This window comes from Hemiscyllium ocellatum, chromosome 22, assembly GCF_020745735.1.
Source record: "Hemiscyllium ocellatum isolate sHemOce1 chromosome 22, sHemOce1.pat.X.cur, whole genome shotgun sequence".
Lineage (NCBI taxonomy): Eukaryota > Metazoa > Chordata > Chondrichthyes > Orectolobiformes > Hemiscylliidae > Hemiscyllium > Hemiscyllium ocellatum.
In genome coordinates this window covers 46431496-46451513 of record NC_083422.1, presented here as the reverse complement: position 1 = coordinate 46451513, position 20018 = coordinate 46431496, and the positions used below count along the sequence as shown (strand labels likewise).

General features: G+C 40.2%; 1 protein-coding gene across 3 annotated transcripts in view; it reads right to left on the bottom strand.

Annotated features, from left to right (window-relative positions):
• Positions 1-5501: 5501 nt before the first annotated feature.
• aldh18a1 (aldehyde dehydrogenase 18 family, member A1) overlaps positions 5502-20018 on the bottom strand; it is a 57100-nt gene continuing 42583 nt past the window's right edge. For 2 of the 3 annotated variants that reach the window (XM_060842147.1, XM_060842148.1), the window contains exons 13-18: positions 19754-19891; positions 14897-15092; positions 12620-12741; positions 11993-12179; positions 11101-11196; positions 6353-8808 (exon numbers count right to left, since the gene is read on the bottom strand). In XM_060842147.1, coding sequence (XP_060698130.1) covers positions 8633-8808; positions 11101-11196; positions 11993-12179; positions 12620-12741; positions 14897-15092; positions 19754-19891 — 915 coding nt within the window. In that variant the 3' untranslated portion in view covers positions 6353-8632. Of the gene's footprint in view, positions 5562-6352; positions 8809-11100; positions 11197-11992; positions 12180-12619; positions 12742-14896; positions 15093-19753; positions 19892-20018 lie in introns of those variants that run through there. The other variant, XR_009645866.1, reaches the window with a different exon arrangement.

Genomic DNA, 20018 nt, shown 5'->3' with positions numbered 1-20018 from the left:
GTCAAGTAAACTATATTGCAATCTCCTGGAAATCGTATGTTTAGCAAACTTTAAGAATCTATTGCATTTTTCCTGATGTTGGTTCTCATCTGTTTTGTGCTAAATTATCAGATTCCTAATGTGACATTCAGTACTAGATGTGGAGAAATTTCCCCCAATTACATTTAGGTAATTTTGCTCCATCCCTGCCCAAACTCCATGCCTAAATTGTTGACTCCATCATGTCCATCCCTGGCAACAGAGACTAAGTAAATTTGTTCACAACCTTTCATATTTGATCCAATATAAACTTTCAACGTGTCATTGCGAAGACAACCTTGTAAACGATAGCATTTTAAGTGTTTCCACTTCTGCCTCAGTTCATCTGTTATTGATTCCCTTGTTGGTGGCTTTGTTACCTCTGGACTTGATTATTCCAAAACATTCCAGGCTGATTTCCCACATTCTACCCTCTGCAAATTTGTGGTATTCAAAAATTGTATTTTAACTCCCATTCCCCTGTCATCTGTGTTCTCTGACCTAAATTAGCTCCTAAAAAGCAAAATCTTGATTTTAAAATTCTCATACTTGTTTTCAAATCTGTCCATGACCTTGCCCCGAACTCCTTTAACCCTCAAATCCTAGAGATTACTGTGCTTCTCTAATTCTGATCACTTATGAATTCCCAATTATAATCATTCATTCAATTACCTGTCTCCAATTCTTTCCCTAATCAAAGATCACTTCTAGGGCAACAATTATTTAAACACATATTAAAGATTAATGATTTGAATAATGGAATTCAATGTACTTGTACCAAGTTTGCAATGGAACAGTAAATAGGGGCAGCACGGTGGCTCAGTGGTTAGCACTGCTGCCTCACAGTGCCAGGGACTTGGGTTCGATTTCAACTTCGGGCGACTGTCTGCGTGAAGTTTGCATATTCTCCCTGTGTCTGCATGGGTTTCCTCCCACAGTCCAAAGATATGCATGTTAGGTGAATTGGCGATGCTAAATTGTCCATAGTGTTCAGAAATGTGTAGTTTAGATGCATCAGTCAGGAGTAAATATAGGGTAGGGGAATGGGTCTGGATGGGTTACTTTTTAAGAGGATCAGTGTGGACTTGTTGGGGCGAAGGGCCTGTTTCTACACTGTAGTGATTCTAAGTAGTGTGGATGACACATTGGATCCACAGAGAGACATAGACAGTTAAGTGAGTGGACAAAAGCTTGGCTAATGGGATATAATCTGTGACTGAGTTGAAAATTAGGGAGGTTTTGCTAAATTTTTACGAGGCACTGGTTAAACCATACCTGGATTACTGCGATCAGTTTTGGTTCCCTTATCTAGGGAAAGATGTACTGGCATTGCAGGCAGTCCAGAGAACGTTCACATGTTCGCATGAGGAAATGTTGAGAAGTTTGGGCTTGTACAAATTGGAGTTTAGAAGAATGAGAAGAGCTTGTTAGGAGGCATAACAGGGCAGGTGCAGAGAGGTTGCTTCCTCTTGTGGGACAGTCTAGGACTTTAAGAAATAATCTCACAGCTACAGGTTACCCATTTAAGACTTGAGACAGGATTATTTTCTCTCTCATAGGTTGCAATCCGTGGAATTCTTTATCACAGAGTGTAGTTGAGCCTAGATTGTTAAATATATTCAAGGATAAGATAAACATTTTTAATCAGTAAAGGAATCAAAGGTAATGAGAATAAAGAAGGAAAGTGGATCTGAGGAATATCAGATCAACCATGATCTCACTGAATAGCTGAGCAGACTCAAAAGGGCAACTGGCCTACATCTGCTCTTATATCTTGTTGACTTACGATTATTCCCTTCTCCTTCTCCCCCTCCCATTATCTGCCTTGAAAGACTTATTAAAATCTAGCTCTTCAACCAAATATCTCATTATCAGGCTTGGGATCGTGTTTTACTTTATAATACTCATGTGAAGCACTTTTGAGATATTTCACTATGTAAAATGTAACATTTGATATTTATATAAGTTGTTGTTGCTAGTTGTCTAGCCAGTTCTTAGTTCACTTTAGGAAAACCTAATGGTTTCAAAATATACCTAATGGAAAGCACTGCCCAATGGTTTATTCCAGTTTCATTTTCAAAATGATAACATATTGCAGAATTGTAGACCATAAAAAATGTGCTGATTAATTTTGATGCAATGAGGGCAATTGGATAAGTACTCAACAGAGAACAGAACAGTTGTGATATTTTGAAGAAAAGGAAGTGGGACTAACCAGATTGTTCAACATTGTGTCACTGTAGATTTGATGGGTCAAATGCACATCTACTGTGCAGCTCCATTTTATGAATCCGTTTTTGTTAGATTGTGCTACAATTTCATTTTAAAACAATGTGAGACATCAGAGACTGAGAATTCTGAGACCAGTAACTCACCTCCTGATTTCCAAAGCCTGACTATCATCTGAAAGTCACAAGTCAAGAGTGTAATGGAATACTTCCCATTTTTCTGGATGAGTGCAGTTCTCATAACACTCAAGAAGCTGAACATCACCCAGACACATCCCTAAACAGTCATCCCTCTATCACTGCCACCCAGTAGCAGCAATTGGTACTACCTTCAAGACGCACTCATCCAGAATTTATAAACAGTTCCAAGGAATAGGAAAGTCAATGTTTTCAGCCCAAAATTTCGATTTTCCTGCTCCTCGGATGCTGTCTGACCAGATGTGCTTTTCCAGCTTCAGATCGAATGACTCTGGCTTTCAGCATCTGCAGGCCTTACTGTGTACAAGTTATAAACAGCACTTCTAAACCTGTGACCACTTACAGCTAGGAGGACAAGGGTAGCAAGTACATGGGAACACAGCCAGCTGCAAATTCCCCTTCAAGCCACACACTGTTCTGATTTGGAACTTTGTTGTCATTTCTTCATTGTTGCTAGGTCAAATCTTGCAACTCTAATAACACATGGATGTATCTAATAACTTCAGAACGAACAGTTCAAGAAATCAGATTACCATCACTTTTTCCAAATCAGTTAGAGACAGGTGATGAATGCTGATCTTGTCAGCAACACACCTACATCCTAAGACAGAATAAAAATGTGACCAAGTACATCATCAATGTGTAAAAACAACATACTCATTATTTCACTATTCTGGAAGGTGACTCAGTGAAAGTAAATCTTTCAGTTTCTCATAAACATGTTTAGTGAAAGGAGAACAGAGGAATATAATAGACTGACTGAAGCACAAACAGGTCTTGCAACTTTTATGGATATAGCTTGCTGCTTCTTCCTACTTTGCCTTCTGTGCTATGGAAAGCCTTGGGATTTCTGTGTATAGACATCGATATAATACTTTTCCTATTTTATTCTGATGCCACCGTTAAGGGTTGGTCTCACTTTGGAAGGCAAATTCTGAAAGTGAATGTAATCCATGGGCAATGGAGGCCTATCATGGAACATAGAAAAGTACAGCACAGAACAGGCCCTTTGGCCCATGATGTTGTGCCGAGGATTAATCCTTATGTAAAATATAGTAACTTAACCTACGCACCCCTCAACTCACTATTATCCATGTGCATGTCCAGCAGTCGCTTAAATGTCCCCAGTGACTCTGCTAAACTTATCTTTCTGCCACAGTGACTCTCCTATCAAGTATGTGGAAGGCAAATAGACTGTGTTATTTACAATAAGAGGAATATACATTCAAAGAAGTTTTGAATAGAAAAGATCTGTATCCATTGGAGCAGATTTAAAGTAGAGGAGGCACTTTTAATAAAAAGAAAGATTCTGAAGGGGTTTGACAGGTTAGATGCAGTGAGGACATTTGCCCTTGTATGAGAAACTCTAACTAGGGGCAGTTTAAGGAGTGTTCCAATTGAGACATAGGAGGAGAAATGATTTCTTCAGAGAATCATGGGTTTGCAGAATCCTCTGAAAAAATCATTTTATTTGTCGACCAAAGCATCATTGAATACAATCAAGGCTGACTTCTCGATTGACAAAGGAGTCAAATAGCAAAGGGGTAGACAGGAAAGTGGAGCTAAGCCACAATAAGACATGGTTTTATCAGATGGTGCTGAAGACCAGCTTCTTATTCATATTTTGATGGAAATTTATAGTATTGTTTGGGAATTTGGTTCTACACAGAGGTAAGTTCTATTGATTTTCAGGTGTGTGCAGGTGACTTGTTTTGCAAGACTCCTAAACCAGTACTTCTTTTAGCAACAGTTCAAAACAATTTCAAACAAAGCCTGTGACAAAAGTTAAATGACTCACCAAACTACCTGACTGTTGCCTGAGGCGGGAATTGAACCTGGGTCTCTGGTGCTGTGAGGCAGTAGTGCTATCCACTATGCTACCGCGCTGCCCATATGATCTTAAGTTCAAATCTTCAATGTCTCCTGGTTTTCAACTTAAAGCTGACTTTGAAAGATAAAGGGTGGGAGGGTGTTGCTCTGAATGGGCTTTGGAGACATGGATGATTTAATGGTGATGATTAATGGGTGAAAGTTGCCACAGATGATTTGGTAGTGAAAAAAAAGACTTTGGTTGTGAGTGATAGCACTTCTAAATCTTGAAAAGAAACACAAAAATAATGAGTGGAAGAGGATCCTTGTATTGCAATTAATATCTGCACCTTAGCCCTGCAGCTTTCAGCAGGGTTATGTGCCATGTGCAGGAAGATAGGATTAGAAAGGGCATCTGAGTGTCTTTGGGTTGGCACAGATAAGATGGGCCAAACTGTCATCTTCTGTGCTGTATCATTTCTGTGGTTTCCCAAGATATAGTGTCCCTACCTGGGTTCAAGCCCCACTTGCTCCAGACTTGTATAATAGTATCATAGTTTCTAATTTACCTGTTCTATCTAAAGGGGTGAGAGGTACTGAGCAATCAGTTAAGTTATTTGAGTTTAAGGGTCATGTCACAGTTGTCAATGGTGGAGCAGAGGCAATAGGGAAGCAGAAGAGACCAGAAATGAATATGTGTCAGGATTAAAGTTGGTGAGCTTTGAAACTGGATGGGGAAGGCCTGAATATGAATTGTTTAAGAGTACTTTTAAATCAAGATATCAGACTGGAAGCAACCTTAACTCGGAGCCCAGGAGTCTTGGGTGAATTGCTCCAAGATAAGACACAAGCCACTGATATTTAGATCAAGGACATACATGGTAATTCATGAAAAAGTAAATTCAAAACAAATCAAGAAATTAACGATTTAAAAAAAGAAATATTTTAAATAATTCACCAAGTAGGAAAACATTTCAGGTATATTTTGAATAAGCCCAGAGGCCATGTTGCTATGATTCCAGCTGCAGCTCATACTGAACAAGTCAAGTTCCAGCATGGAACTTTGTTTGATAGACTATAATTTTGTTTTTGCACTTTGGTTGCTTTGGTAGCCGCTGACCATATTGGCATGTGACTACCAAAATTATTTTAACAAAAGAACATCAGTTTATTATACAGAAGAAAAAAAAGACATTACACATATAATATGAAAAAATAATTTAAGATCTGATATAAATAGCAAAATAGGAAGAATAAACGTTTTGCAACAACATCCTTTACTGATATGAGCTGAATCTTTGTCTTGGCCTGGAATTAAAAAAAAACAGTTTTGTTTCAGCCCTGTCTACTTGAACTTCTGAAACAATGTAAGACTTCTTTCCAGCTCTGATGACCTGAAGCTTTTGACAAACTAAACAATGTCCTCCTGCTGGGATCGATCTTCTGATGACAACCTACTTATGACCCGAGCCCATCTGTTTTTTTGTGGGTCATTAAAAATTTACATCAGCAATAAGTAGCAATTATTGCTCTGTGTCGAGTTTGCACACGCTCCCAGCGTCTGCGTGGGACCTCTCCGGGTGCTCCGGTTTCCTCCCAAAGTCCAAAGATGTACTGATTAGGTGAATTGGCTATGCCAAATTGACCTCATTTAGGTCAATTTAAATTTAGCAAAGCTAAATTGCTTGAAATGTTAAGTAAAGGGGTAAAGGTAGGGGAATGGGTCTGGGTGGGTTGCTCTTCGGAGGGTCAGTGTGGACTTGTTGGGCCCAAGGACCTGTTTCCACACTGTAAGTAAGTAATCTAATTTACAAGGCAGGTGCTTTAACCCCCGAATCACAGACTCTCTCCCATTCCTTTAAAACTTTAATAAAAATCTTTATCTGTCACAATACCTGGTGTTAAGTTTTGTTTGATGGAGCTCTTGTAAAGTAGTAAAATGCCCCAAGATACCTCATAAGTGCTATATATAACATATATTGACTTTGTATTCCAACACTGATTAAACAGGTACAACTGCTCCACATTTATTGAAAACTTTATTCTATAACAAATACAAAATATTTCAAGACAATTTATTGTCTCTGTAAAAAGAGAGTGATAACCACACTATATCTGAAACTCTCATAACTATTGCTAAAAGCACCAAAAGACTGTACATGACCTACAGGGAGAATGCAGCAGATTTTAAAGTCACTTTTTTGGGGCTTTTGGCTGGTTTACCTGGATAATTTATTTGCAGTTTGATGGATAGTTCCTTAAAACTGGTGCAGGATCCTTAGTGCCATGTTCTAATGCACTCGAATTGCTCAGGTCGTTATTCAACCCCTAAATGCACTTTTACAAAATGAAAACTTGGCAAAAGAAACTATGGTCTCACACCTACAAACTACATAAATCTTCCAAAATCCAGTTAAAAAAAGTTTCTAAAAACATCCATGAGAGACTGGATTGCTAATTCCACATGTGACGTGTGACTATAAAAGAACTGATTTTCACTTTTGATCCAATTCAAGAGCAAACTATGCAGTAAATGGAAAAGTCCTGGGGAAAATTGATATACAAAAATATCTGGGTGTTCAGGTCCATTGAGGTTTAGAAAGTGAATAGTTCTCCAGGGTCAGTAACTTGGTCACAAAGAAGTTTCACAGCCACAATCTGCACTTGAGTCCAGCTCTAAGGCCATTCATCCTGCAAGTATGTCCCCAGTGCAAGATATGTCTACTGGACCTTAAAGGTATGTGAATTTTGATTAACATCCAAATGTAATGATATCCTGTCCAGAATTCTTCACTACTGTAACACATTTGTCTCCAGTCTATGTTGGAAAAACTGTTTGGATCTTGACTTTTCCCATGTTTTGTTTATTCTCTCCCAAGCCCAGGTTCACTGACTTTTCCTGCCAAATAAATGCATTTCTTTACCGATCTCTCATTCACTATTTGCCTTATATTACTTTCTCTCAGTCCAGGCAATCTTAAATGAGATTCTGCTCACATCAATTTAGGTGGTCACGACTTGACAGTCTATTCAGTTTCACTGGAATGTGGCATTTTCAGAGCTTTGCACCAAAGTCTTGTCAGAGGGCCTATGTTGTGTTTCCCAAAAGGTAACATTATGATAAGAAATAGCAGAAGTAGGCTCGATAGCCCCTCGAGTATGCTGCAACATTCAAATCATCATGGATGACTTTGTGCCTCAAGACCACTTTCCCTGCCTATTCCTGATCCATCTTGCTCAAAGATCTATTGCTCTGTGCTGAATATGCTTAATGACTTGCGATCTATGAATGCTCAGGCAGAACTTTCACCTCATCTTGGTTCTAAATGACCACATCCTTATCCTGAGAAGGTGTCATCTAGTTCTGGAGTCTACAACTCAGGGAAACAAATTCTCAGCATCCATGTCAGCTAACCCCTCCATTAATGTGATAATTTTGATGACATCTTCATTTATACAGACCAGAGAATATAGACCCTTTCTACTCAACCTGTCCTCAAGATAATCCTTAGATGTAGAATCAATCTCCCATAGCTCTTCTCTAAGGAAGATATTGGTCCTTAGGTAGGGAGCCCTCTAAGAAAGGCAAATACTGCAACAGCAGCCTTTGTTTCAACATTCCATTCATCTTCCCAACTGCTGGCTATAACGGAATGTTAAGTTTTTTGTGATTTGTGTGCAAGGAGCTGGAACCTTTCTCAACACCACCATTGTTGTAGCAATGCAATTGTAGGCTTGTGCCCCTTCACCATATGGTGTTACATCTGCACTTATTTGACCTCAAAATTCCCAACTTCCTGCTGGACTGGGGTCATAAATGAAGCAAAGCCCATTCAAATGATACAACATACCCACCGATGGCAACATTGTCAGGGAAATCTGACTACGTGGAAGCAACTTTAAAAAATCAAGTGATAAACTTATTGACATCAGTGTGATAAATGAGCCCGGTTCACAATGTGTTTGGAAGGTGTGCCTGTAATGACAGCAATCTGATTGATGTTATTTTGTATTTCTCTTCAATACTCACCCTCACACTTTTGTTGAAGAGTAATTGGGGGTTTGAACTGGTAACATCTGTTTGTTAAGACTTGTCCTGGATATTGTTTCAAACAATAATTAATTCACTTGTCACTTCAAAAAAGGTACCTCAGCTAACAAGTACCATTTTAAGCAGCAGAATGGAGTATTTAGAGAAAGGGGCAGCAACAGGTACAGAAACAACCTCAGAAACGGACCTCAACTGAAAGAGGTGTATGAAAACTATGCTACATAGATATTTATAAATATAGCTTATTAATAAAGCTGGAAAGCAATGATGGACAGTCACAGAACATTCCTGAGGGTAAGTGTCTGTGATACTTTCATTGTGAAAGTGTTTATGTTCTTTGGGGTACAGGTATGTTTTCATGTATGTAGCTCATGCTGCCTTGCTCCGCAAAGTCAGACACTGTCTGGCCCTCTCCACGTAGCAGCCATTTAGTGGTCAGCAGCCCCTCCAATCCTACTGGCCCACGGGCATGGATACGTGACGTACTGATTCCAACCTCTGCACCTGAAAAACAAAACACAGTTTTGGACAAGAAGAGAGTTTGATGTCTTCTGAGTAGGAGCTGATGCTTGGTGGTACAGAAGCTAATGCTGAAAAGCAGATACACGATTGATATTTTTCATTTTAAAACTCATCAGGACCAAGATACAGGGAACCAGACTTGGAGGAGAAAGACCAATTTATACAGTATGAGAAAATGCAACCGACTGGATGAACCTTCTTAGACTTGGAAGTGCAAGAAGTTAACTGTCAACCTTAGTTCTCAGACCAGCAGATAGCCTCCGTTGCTTAGGGAATGCAGCAACGATTGACAGTCTCCATAGTTCCTTTTCCAATGATAAAAGGTGTAAGTATACATAAGTTTTACCTGTATAAAACTGGAAACTGTGTTAAATATACGTATTTTCAAATATATGTAATGCATTACACAGCAAACCTTACTGATAATCTTAAATTGGCTTCCAAATCATTTGGCAAATGTTGTGTAATAAGAAAACTACATCTAAATGCCGGATACAGCATTATGAAGTTTACAAGTACAAGTTGGTTGAAAACAACTGGTACACTGCCTGCTATGGTCAGTTGGGCTCAGAGTGACGCATTTCCACATGCTAGAAACTACCATCATTAACACATCTGTTCAATGTCAATAAATGGAATTTGTACATGCATTATAGTTACATTGATTGGGAAGGAAGTCATGAAAATTGCCAATCTCTGCTACATTCAGCATGGCAACACCATGACCAGAGGCTATCTGCATGCTTGGAGAACTAAGACTGCTGCATTTCCATACCAACGATGACCTAACTGATCAGTTCTCTCTTCTCATTGTATAAACTGATCTTCCTTTATCAAGTCTGGTTTCTTGCATCCTAGTCTGGATGAGTGCAAGACAAAAAGCTTTGATTTTGTGTATCCTTTTGGCAAAAACTAAAAAGTATTGTTATGTGAATGCCGATCCCTTCGAGAAGTTAGTAGTTGTACAATGCACTGCCTGCCTGTACTAAACTGGCCTAAACAGAGCCTCACAACTGCCTTCCTCATCACTACTTGGTGCTCCTGCTTACAGGGACAGGAACAGATAGCACCGTGACAGCTGTAATACTCAAATAACCAGTGGGCGTTCACAGAAAGTTCAGTCATGAAGATATTCAGAAACTGGAAGCAAAGCTCAGCAGGGAATCAACTCCTTCAGAAAGAAAGAAAGATAGTGGAAATATGTAGACCTTCTAGTTAGTATCAACTGAGAACATGTTGGGAAGTTTTCCACTCAAATATTATGGAAGGAAACTCCAACATTCTGAAATAATTATTGACAGATATTGTGAGTAAAAAGTACATACCCATTTGTCATTCAACAAAATGAATTGGCGAGAGAGAGAGAGAGAAAATTAACCTTATTGTACAAGATTCCTATAAAACCTGGCTTCATCCTCAGCTTGGGGGAAGAGAATTCTCGGCTATCTGGACAGACTGTGCTGTTTCAGCTTAGTCAATTTCTTTTCCGCGATATCGCCGTACTAATAAACTTTGTTAATTTCACTTCAAACTGTAATTGTGATCTCTAATTTGTTGGGCTAATTTCTCTGACAAACACTCATGTTCCAAGAACTAATTTGAAAAAGGATTCCATAATGATAATAACAAACCACCACTGTACTGTACCCTCGAAAAAGGAATTCGGGTATCAACGTGACAATGCAGGACATCAGAGATAGTTATAGACCACAAAAGGTATAAAGACAGGCTGAGCAAGCACAGTCCATTTCCATGGAAATAAGGCTTGAGAAATTAATACTATGGAAGCACTAAAAAGGAAGGCTTGGATTTCTTTCAAAGTCCTGGTCAACATTCTTCATTCAAACACCACATCAAACATGAGAACAAGTAATCATTTCATGTCATTGCTATTTGTGGAATTTTGTTGTGAGCAAAATGGCTGTCACTTTGGGACAAAATCCAAAGATCAGAATGTAAATTTCAGAAAGAAAAATATATTTACATTGCAATATTGAGTTTTCTGTAACATCAATACTATTCTGCGGTTATGATTATGCATTATGATTGCATAAACAGTGATAAGTAAATATTGAGTTAACTTATTGTTGATGCTAAAGGAAAATGATCTCAAAGGCCAGGAAAACTCCCCTCTCAGTGTTATGGATAGGGAGGGTCTTGCTTTAATGTTGGCTCTGTGCTGCTGAAGAACATCTGTTTCCATTATGTGTAACACATAGGTTATTATTACCCCTAATATCCAAACTTAAATCTATATAATTCAGTGCAGCTTACCAAGTCCAAATCGATATCCATCAGAGAATCGAGTGCTTGCATTCCAGAAGACACAAGCACTGTCAACATGCTGCATGAAGTATTCAGCTGTCTCCTCTAAAATACAAAAACTTGCAATCATAAATTCAGCTCAGCTCAAAGCCAGCCTATACTGTAAACTGGGCCAAATCTGATTGCAGCTCTAGGAGGGGTTAAAAATGTTCCACTGCTATTATCGTTGGAACACAAAATTGAGCACTATCCAAACATTTCAACATTGAATATATTTTTTTACAAAATTAACTTGAAACCAAGTTATAACATTGATTTGAATACATCAGCCTGCAGCTTGGTCAAAGCAGGGGTATGAACAATTTGGATGAGATGCAATAGGATTGTCAGATTATTGACTGAATGAAGAGAGTGAAAAGAAGACAGCTGTTGCTGGAGAGAAAGGTCTGCATCCAGGGTATCAAGTTTGTTTCATTCCACAAGCTATTGATGCTGCCCAGTTTGACTTGCTTCCCCCCTAGTGTAATATCAGTTCTGGTTTACAGGGTTCCCGCTCCTCCCCTCATCCCAGCAGGTAGTAGTCCTCTCATTAGTGAACATTCTTGTATTTTCAGTTGCTAGTTCCTCTATGTTCTGATTCTGTTAAAGTGCTCATTTGCTTTTCAAAGTTTCAGGCCTGATATACAGTTTAGGGTCAGCATGGACGGGTTGGACCGGAGGGTCTGTTTCCATGCTGTACATCTCTATGACTCTCCTGATTAACAGTTCTCTCCAAAAGAAGCCATCTGACATGCTGAAACCTTTAATATTATCCAGTTCTCTTTCAAGAATCTAATGCTTGCTGATTTAGTTTTAGGGAAGAGGAACATGGACAATATCAGTATAAAGTGATGACACCTACCATTCTCTGTAATAATTGCATCCGTGTGAGAACTGCTGTATTTATGTATGTGTCCAATTGCATCCTGCACATTGTCCACAACTTCAATGCAGCACTCCAGGTCCCCATACTCTGTGCGAAGGGACTTCACTTCTGAAGGGCTGAAAGTCAAATATGATGCAAACTTGGGCCCAGCATGAATTTTCACCTGAAAATACAGAGCATTGCTAATCGTGACAAACTGACATCACTGAGGATCTTATAGCACAAACCCTGATCAAAAGGAAGAAAATTAATTGCCAGCATAATCAGATTAAGTACAGCAAGTTCAGGATTTGTAACGGAGGGCGTAAAGGGGTATCTCAGCAACTAACGGCTGATTCCTTCTCAGAATTTGTCCTATTTCCTCCAGCTTGCCAAATAAATTATCTATGTGGTACAGATCCAGGATTGGCGGTACCTGTTCTAAAGCCATTCTTAGTGGCCATTTTTCAGCTAAAGCCCATTCATAGAAGACTGAGTTTTGGAGTGCACCACAGTAGAATCCAGGCCTGTCCTTATTGAATGCCCATGTGAATAGAATGCCTGTCCCTGCCTCAGTCATTTCTACAGCTCTGAGGACTTGTAAACAAAACACAATGTCCTTACCTGTTCTACTCTCAGCATGTCAATAATCTGGTCAAAGAATGGTGTCCTCAGCAAGTCTCTATGGATTAACAATGTCTCCAGAGCATTACATGCTGCGGGGTAATCACATTTGGAATCTCGAACTGAAAATAGAAACTGGTTTTATTAAATATTTGATACAAAAACAGAGTTAACATTTTGAGTCTAGTATGACTCTTGAACAGAATTGAGCTGACAAAATAGTCAGTGTTGAATTAATTTAGCAGTTAAGAAAAATAGATGCAGCAAAAAAAAAGACATCAGTAGTGGAGCTTCCTCTAGTTTGGATATTCAAAAATGTATCAGGAGCTTCCTCAATAGGAGGCAGGTATGGACTCGGATTCTCTAGAGTCTGCTAAACAAAAAAGATTCTGAATGTCTTACTGACATGTTATCAATGTTCACACAAGTGAGCAATCTGGACAGACATATAATGCTAATTTGCACAGTCCCATATAATTTGGCGTCAGCTATGGCTCAGTGGATACCAGTCTCCCTGAGCAAGTTATGGGATTGACTTCTGCTCCAGCGTTAAACAATAGAGCACATAAGGGAATGCAGAGTGTTGGGGTGTTAAGCTAAAGTTCTGTTTGCTTTCAGGTGAAAGAAAGAATACCAAATAACAATTTGGAAGAATTGGGGAGTTACCCCTGATATTCTGGCCAACAATTATCTCTCAACATAGTTAAAAAGAGACTCTTTGGCCATTATCACAATGCTGTTTGTGGAAACTTGCTTGAAGCTTGATGCTGCACATCTAACATCAGTATTTACACGTTAAAAGTATTTCATTGGCTATAAATGCTAATCTCTGTCTGTGAAACTCCCCTCCTGCTTCTTCTAACAATTATCTCAAATTGATAATACCCAGCTCTCTTCCCTGCCTCCCATATTAGCTGAAATTGGTACTGGGTCTCTCTCCTCTAAATCTGACAGCATCACCCCTCTGCACAAAAAAAATTGATTCCCCATCCTTGTAAATCACCACCTTATCTCTATTTTCTCTTCAAAATCTTAAAATGTGTTGTCACCTCCCAAATCTCTTCCAGAACTCCAGGTTTGAATTCCTCAAATTAAGTTTCTGCCTTTGCTACAGAGCATATGCAGCCGTTATCAGATTGACAAATGACATCTTATTTGATTGCAAAAGGTAACTGCACTCTGCTTGTCTTTCTATACCCTCAGTCTCACTATTCTTGTTCAACGTCACTACACCACTGTACAACTGGTTGGGAGAGCTCTCATTTCCTTCCATTCTTACCTATCCAGTCATAGCCAGAGACCAGCTGAAATGGCGTATCTTCCCGAGCTCTTTCAGTTACCTTTAGTATCCCTCAAGGATCTATCTTGGCTCCTCCTCTGTCTCTTCATGCTGCCAATTGGTGGCATCATCCAAAAGCAGCACTAGTTTTCACAGTAAACTCTGGAAACACTGCTGTACAACACACCGGTTCTAAATTATCAGCATACTTATCTGACATTCAATAATTGATAAACAGAAACCTCTTACAATTAAATATTGGGAAGACAAACCACAAGTTCTGCTCCCAGCTTCATTCCTCTCCCTAGCAACTGTTTTGCGGCCGAAACAAACATCTTGTACCAGGGCGTTATATTTGATCCCTGTGTTAGCTTCCAATTCCTACCCTCACCATTATGAGTGTTATTATTTTCTCTGTAACACCAACTGACTTCTATGCCTCAACTCAAACATTTGCTGAAACCCCAATCAATTATTTTCTTTAACTACGCCAATGCACTCCTAGTCAGCCTCCCATCTTCCACTTTTTGTGAATTTAAAGACATCCAAACCTCCCTATCCGATCCTGAACCATTGAAATTCTCCCCTTTCTCCTCCTTAAATCCTACCTCTGTCAAAATGTTTCTGGTGATCTCCCTTATTATGTCTTCATGTGACTCGGGTCAGATTTTATTTGATAACAATGGCTCTGTAGCACAATGGGACTTGTTAAGTAGGCATAAAAATGAAGTTATTGTAAATATACTGGAATTCTGAAGAACCGTATAAAACAGAAGAAGTCTGCCGTTGACTTGCCACTCTATGTAGCCAACAATCTTCCACCAATGTATTCACTGACTTAGCCTTTGACCCACTTTGTATGACAAAGTAGACTTCATGTGGAAGCATGGCAGAATGTAGACAAACGCAAATCTGTGTTAATGTACTGGCTGACCAGGACTGTCAATATTTAGGATAAGCCAGTTTACCAGTCCGGCTCTATTCCAGTCCAGACTTACCAATCTTGATGGCCTTTTCTATATTAGCATCAGAATCCACATACACATGACAAATCCCCTCACTGTGCCCAAGGACTGGAATGCCAGTGGATGCTTTTTGAATGTCTCGAACCAACTGAGAGGAGCCTCGAGGGATGATTAGATCAATGAGTTTGTTGAGTCTACAGAGATCTTCTACTTCCTCACGAGTGCTTACCTGAAACATAAAAATCAACCCTTTGAAGAAATGCCAGAAGTCAATAACTAACCTATCGATCTATTTATTACATGGCAATGTTCTACACAGAAATACTGACACATCAAATATGCTCCAGTCCTTCTCTTCATGAGTTATCAGATCTATTCCCACAAATTTCCCTCATGCGCGGAATCTTTTGATATCCCACCTCAGCTAATCTCAGTCTCTCCTCACTGCCCACATTCTAATATTCAGCCCAGTCTAATCCAACTTTCCTCTCCCAGCACTCTAATATCCCAAGTCAAATATTTAAGTTTTCAAGCAACTGTATAATTTTCTTTTAAAACATTCTTAGCCACAGCTTCAATGCTCATGGCAGAGTTCTATGTAAGAGTCATAGAGATGTACAGCATGGAAACAGACCCTTCAGTCCAACCTGTCCATGCTGACCAGATATCCCAACCCAATCTAGTCCCACCTGCCAACAACCGGCCCATATCCCTCCAAACATTTCCTATTCATATACCCAACCAAATGCCTCTTAAATGTTGCAATTGTACCAGCCTCCACCACATGCTCTGGCAGCTCATTCCATACACCCTCTGCGTGAAAATGTTGCCCCTTAGGTCTCTTTTATATCTTTCCCCTCTCACCCTAAACCTATGTCCTGTAGCTCTGGACTCCCTGATCCCAGGGAAAAGACCTTGTCTATTTATCCTATCCATGCCCCTCAATTTTGTAAACCTCTATAAGGTCACCCCTCACCCTCTGACGCTCCAGGGAAAACAGCCCCAGCCTGTTCAGCCTCTCCCTCTAGCTCTAATCCTCCAACCCTGACAACATCCTTGGAAATCTTTTCTGAACCCTTTCAAGTTTCACAACATTTTTCCCATAGGAAGACCAGAATTGCACGCAATATTCCAGCAGTGGCCTAACCAATGTCCTGTACAGCTGCAACATGACCTAACAACTCCTGTACTCAATACTCTGACCAATAAGGGAAAGCATATCAAACGCCTTCTTCACTATCCTATCTACCTGCAACTCCACTTTGAAGGAACTATGAACCTGCACTCCAAGGTCTCTTTGTTCAGCAACACTCCCTAGGACCTTACCATTAAGGGATAGAAGTCCTGCTAAGATTTGCTTTCCCAAAATGTAGCACCTCGCATTTATCTGAATTAAACTCCATCGGCCACTTCTCAGCCCATTGGCCCATCTGGTCGAGATCCTGTTGTAATCTGAGGTAACCTTCTTCGCTGTCCATTACACCTCCAATTTTGATGTCATCTGCAAACTTACTAACTGTACCTCTTATGCTCACATCCAAATCATTTCTGTAAATGACAAAAAGTAGAGGACCCAGCACCGATCCTTGTCGCACTCCACTGGTCACAGGCCTCCAGTCTGAAAATCAACCCTCCACCACCACCCTCTGTCTTCTACCTTTGAGCCAGTTCTGTATCCAAATGGCTAGTTCTCCCTGTATCCCATGAGATCTAACCTTGCTAACCAGTCTCCCATGGGGAACCTTGTCAAATGCCTTACTGAAGTCCATATTGATCACATCTACTGCTCTGCCCTCAATCCTCTTTGTTACTTCTTCAAAAAATTCAATCAAGTTTGAGAGACATGATTTCCCACGTACGAAGCCATGTTGACTATCCCTAATCAGTCCTTGCCTTTCCAAATACATGTACATCCTGTCCCTCAGGATTCCCTCCAACAACTTGCCCACACCGGGGTCAGGCTCACCAGTCTATAGTTCCCTGGCTTGTCTTTACCGCCTTTCTTAAACAGTGGCACCACATTTGCCAACCTCCAGTCTTCCGGCAACTCACCTGTGACTATCGATGATACAAATATCTCAGCAAGAGGCCCAGCAATCACTCCTCTAGCTTCCCACAGAGTTCTCGGGTACACCTGATCAGGTCCTGGGGATTTATCCACCTTTAACCGTTTCAAGACATCCAGCACTTCCTCCTCTGTAATCTGGACATTTTGCAAGATGTCACCATCTATTTCCCTACAGTCTATATCTTCCATATCCTTTTCCACAGTAAATTCTGATGCAAAATATTCATTTAGTATCTCCCCCATTTTCTGCAGCTCCACACAAAGGCTGCCTTGATGATCATTGAGGGGCTCTATTCTCTCCCTAATTACTCTTTTGTCCTTAATATATTTGTAAAAACCCAATGGATTCTCCTTAATTCTATTTGCCAAAGCTATCTCATGTCCCCGTTTTGCACTCCTGATTTCCCTCTCAAGTATACTCCTACTTTCTTTATATTCTTCTAAGGATTCACTCGAATTATCTTGTCTGTACCTGACATATGCTTCCTTCTTTTTCTTAATCAAACCCTCAATTTCTTTCGTCATCCAGCATTCCCTATTCCTACAGCCTTCCCTTTCACCCTAACAGGAATATACTTTCTCTGGATTCTTGTTACCTAATTTTTGAAGGCTTCCCATTTTCCAGCTGTCCCTTTCCCTGCGAACATCTGCCTCCAATCAGCTTTCGAAAGTTCTTGCTTAATACCATCAAAATTGGCCTTTCTCCAATTTAGAACTTCACCTTTTAGATCTGGTCTATCCTTTTCCATCACTATTTTGAAACAAATAGAATTATGGTCACTGGCCCCAAAGTGCTCCCCCACTGACACCTCAGTCACCTGCCCTGCCTTATTTCCCAAGAGTAGGTCAAGTTTTGCACCTTCTCTAGTAAGTACATCTACATACTGAATCAGAAAATTGTCTTGTACACACTTAAATTCCTCTCCATCTAAATCTTTAACACATTGGGGTCCCAGTCGATGTTTAGAAAGTTAAAATCCCCCACCATAACTACCCGATTATTCTTACAGATAGCCGAGATCTCCTTACAAGTTTGTTTCTCATTTCCCTCTGACTATTAGGGTGTCTATAATACAATCCCAATAAGGTGATCATCCCTTTCTTATTTCTCAGTTCTATCCAAATAACCTCCCTGGATGTATTTCTGGGAATATCCTCCCTTAGCACAGCTGTATTGCTTTTTCTTCATCAAAAATGCCACTCTCCCCCCTCTCTTGCCTCCCTTCTATCCTTCCTGTAGCATCTGCATCCTGGAACATTAAGCTGCCAGTCCTGCCCACCCCTGAGCCAATGTTTCTGTAATTGCTATGATATCCCAATCCTATGTTCCTAACCATGCCCTGAGTTCATCTACCTTCCCTGTTAAGCCCCTTGCATTGAAATGCAGTTTAATTGATTAGTCCTACCTTGTCCCTGCCTGCCCTGTCGACTCACTTCTGTTCTCAACTGTACCCGTCTCAGATTGATCTCTTTCCTCACTATCTCCCTGGGTCCCCCCCCCCCCCCCCCCCCCCCCCCCCCACCCCCCACCCAACACCCAATACCTTACTAGTTTAAATCCTCCCAAGCAATTCGAGCAAATTTCCCTGTCACCTTCCAATTTAGGTGCATTCCGTCCTTCTTGTACAGGTCACTTTTACCCCAAGAGAGATTCCAATGATCCAAAAATGTGAATCCTTCTCCCACACACCAGCTCCTCAGCCATGCATTAATCTGCTCTATCCTCCAATTCCTGCCCTCACTAGCTCATAGCACCGGAAGTAATCCAGGTATTACTACCCTTGAGGACCTCCTTTTTAAATTTTTGCCCAACTCTCTGTAATCTCCCTTCAGAATCTCAACCTTTTCCCTTCCTATATCGTTGGTTCCAATGTGGATAATGACCTCTTGCTGGCCTCTCTCCCCCGTGAGAACATTCTGCATCCTTGATCCTGGCACCAGGGAAACAACACACCATTCTGCTTTTTCTCTGCTGGCCACTGAAACGTCTGTCTGTACCTCGGACTACAGAATCCCCTACACAATTGATCTCTTGGAAGTCGACGTACCTCTTGTTGCATTAGAGCCAGTCTCAATACAAGAAACTTGGCTGTTCATGCTATGTTCCCCTGAGAATCCATCACTCCCTACATTTTCCAAAACAGCATACCTGTTTGAAATGGGTATATCCACAAAAGACTCCTGCCCTATGTGCCTACCACTCTTACCCTTCCTGGAGTTAACCCATCTATGACCGTATCGGAAACTTTCCCCCACTTCCTATAACTACCATCCATCACATACTGTTGCAAATTCTTCATCGCTTCCACCTATCTCTCCAACCGATCCATTCTGATAAGATTTGCATCCAATACATTCTATAGTCTAACACACTGAAACATTTCCCCTACAAAAGTCCCTATTTTATGTGACTTTCAATTCATGCTGTACTGTAACCTACAAATCTCAGTCTCCTTCTTGATCTCTATCTGACTTTCAAACCCACATCACAAGACAGACCACAAACTTCCATCTGTATTACTTATCTCAGCTGAAACCATTATCCTGCCATTGCCATTTCCAAACACAAATATTCCAAAGTCTTCCTGTCTGGTCTTCCATATTGCATTTTCAATACAATTTTAGATTATCTAAAACTCTGCTGCCCAAATCCTAATTACCCCAGGTTCTGTATCAATTACCTCTGTTCTCACTGATCTATAATGGCCGATAGTCAAGCATCATCTCAAACTAAAGTCAGAGTTCCTAAATGCAACAGCATAAATCCCTCACTCAGTAACAGTCAGTTTGTTACTAAACTACAAACTTGAATCAGCACCTACCAAATGAACTGCGTCCTTGACACCATGCATGGAAAGTGCTTCCTGTGTCAAATGGTGCAGAATGTGGTTGCTGAGAGTCGCTTCTTTCCCTCCTTTCAATAACAGGCCATTTCCACTTGCTATTGCCAGTGCAGAAACCTATAAAATGGAAACAAAACAGTATTTTTGATTCAATTTGGATTCCATATTCTGCTATAGAGAATTTACAAATTAATCGTTTCCCAATAAGAATAAAGCAAACTTGCTCAGTTTATTAAAATTTTTT